At 44.4% G+C, this 2,028-nt stretch overlaps 1 protein-coding gene across 1 annotated transcript; it reads right to left on the bottom strand.

The window, feature by feature from the left end:
• Positions 1–384: 384 nt before the first annotated feature.
• On the bottom strand, positions 385–1,636 carry LOC120350452. Its single transcript, XM_039423850.1, has 2 exons — positions 1,421–1,636; positions 385–1,369 (listed from the first exon to the last, which is right to left on the bottom strand). Exon 2 carries the CDS (start codon positions 736–738, stop codon positions 388–390), a length of 351 nt encoding a protein of 116 aa, XP_039279784.1. The 5' UTR covers positions 739–1,369; positions 1,421–1,636; the 3' UTR covers positions 385–387.
• Between the last annotated feature and the right edge of the window lie 392 nt (positions 1,637–2,028).

Here is a 2,028-nt window from a genome sequence, read left to right as displayed (position 1 = left end):
TGTAACTTCTCTAGCTCGAATACCTGCAGCCTTGATGGGAACCCCTGGAATTGCTTCTCTCAAAATATAAGTCTCGGCTCCTGTGTCTACCAGCAAGCTTTTGGTCAGCCCTATTATTTCCACCTCCACCATTAGCCCACTATTGGTGGTGTTGATGCTGGGAATCCGCTTATATAGTGTTTCCGAGTCTACTGGCCAGGAAACAGGGTGGTTCCCGGCCCCTCCCCGTTTGGGGAACCAGTTTGCTGTTGGGTCTTGTCAGCAACCACTTGGTCTGCGGGTTGGGTCCACCTCTGTGGGCAGTTGAATGACAGGTGATCCCTTTTTCCACAAACAAAGCAGAATCGACTACCACCTCTGCCATTGGTGTTGCGCTGCGCCTGTTCGTCACTGGCCCTTGGGTTGCATGCTTCTCCATCCATCATGATTGGAATTGTTGGACCTACATTCCCTTGCATAGTGTCCAGGTTTCCCGCAGGCAGAGCAATTCTGTTTGCTAGCTGGTGGTACTCCAGCTTCCACTCGGGCTACTGCTGCAGCAGGACCTGTTGCTCCTGGATCAGTCTCCACCATGAAGATATTTGGGTGATTTGGTTTTGATGGTCCACTGGCAATCCCCTCCATTCGCTCCCCAATCTTGATGGCTGCCTCCAGGTTGGCTGGTGGGTACAACTGTAGCATTGTTGCTGCTTGGCTCTTCAAACCTCGGATGAAGGATGTAAGGATGGTCTGGTCCATCTATGTACAGGCCCAATCCCGTTGGCCAGGGGTGGTCTGTGGTGGTAGGGCCTGTTGCCCTAGCATCCTACATCTATCTGCAAAAGCTCTTGCCGTCTCGTCTGGTCACTGGGTTGTCATCATCAGTTCGAGTAGATATTGTTGAGGATCTTGGGTTTGTCCAAATCATTCTCTCAGGATGCGTTCCACCTCTGCAAATCCAACAGTTAGTTCAAACAGTTCTGGGTAGGAGTCAAGACATGCTGCTGCTGTTCCTGTCACCTTCAGTCAGCAAATTAGTTTTCTATCTGTCTCCTCCCAGTGGCCAGTTTCTGAAGCCAGCTTTACATTCCTCAAGAATTCCTCCACAGATGGCCCTGAAGCTTCGCCTGTGAATGGTTTTATCAGCGATTGTAGTGATAGGTCCTTTCTGACTTGGACTGGTCCTGATGCTTGCTGCTGTGGGGCACCTCCTTCTGTTTCCACTCTCTCCCTGAGAGAGCTGATATCACTGGCCATTTGGTTTCGCTCTTCCATCAGTCGGGATATACATTGTTGTAGCTCCTGTACCGCTTCTGCATTTGTTGGCGCATCTGCCGAGTTTGTTGGCGTTCCTGGCAGATTCGTTGGCATTGTTGCAGCCACCCCACACCTGACACCAAATCATGTAACCTATGGAGGTATTTTTAACCCTACCACACACCTGACACCAAATTATGTAACCGAACTAGGGGTTGGGGTGGTGCGGCAGAAAAACAAAGATGTCCGACAAATGCTTATATTCTACGCCCTTCTCCTTCAGGGCACAAGGGTGGCCTTGCCAAATTCTCTTATTAATTAACTGCAAGAATAAAACTATCTCAACAGAATATAATTACTACAGGTTCTGAAACTCCAAAATTTATACTACTAATCTTGATGAATATCAAAAATCTATAACGAGCACAATATTTTCATTCATAAGATTTGGTTGATTAAAGTAAAAGAACAATTCTATTAGTTGTCAATACTTGTCCCAGAATCTACAAGACTATTCTACTGAACATCAATGAATATCAAAATTCTATAGCTAACACAGTATTCTCATTCAATAATAATTGGTTAATTGAAATAAAAGAACAAAACTATTAGGTTATCAATAATTGTCCCAGCACCTACAAAATTACCCTACTGACCTCAATGAATATCAAAAGGGAAATAAACTTAAATTACTCAATAAAAGATTCAAATTATAAATTCTTCAATAAAGATTCAAATGAAATTAGAAATCAAATCATCAAAATCAAAGAAAAAAATCAAAAACTGAATTAA

The sequence above is a fragment of the Nilaparvata lugens genome, chromosome 3 (genome assembly GCF_014356525.2).
Source record: "Nilaparvata lugens isolate BPH chromosome 3, ASM1435652v1, whole genome shotgun sequence".
NCBI lineage: Eukaryota > Metazoa > Arthropoda > Insecta > Hemiptera > Delphacidae > Nilaparvata > Nilaparvata lugens.
This window is presented reverse-complemented; position numbering and strand designations above follow the sequence as displayed.

Excerpts from the sequence above, each read along its gene's own strand:
- LOC120350452 (XM_039423850.1), bottom strand. The coding sequence starts at position 738 with ATGGACCAGACCATCCTTACATCCTTCATCCGAGGTTTGAAGAGCCAA.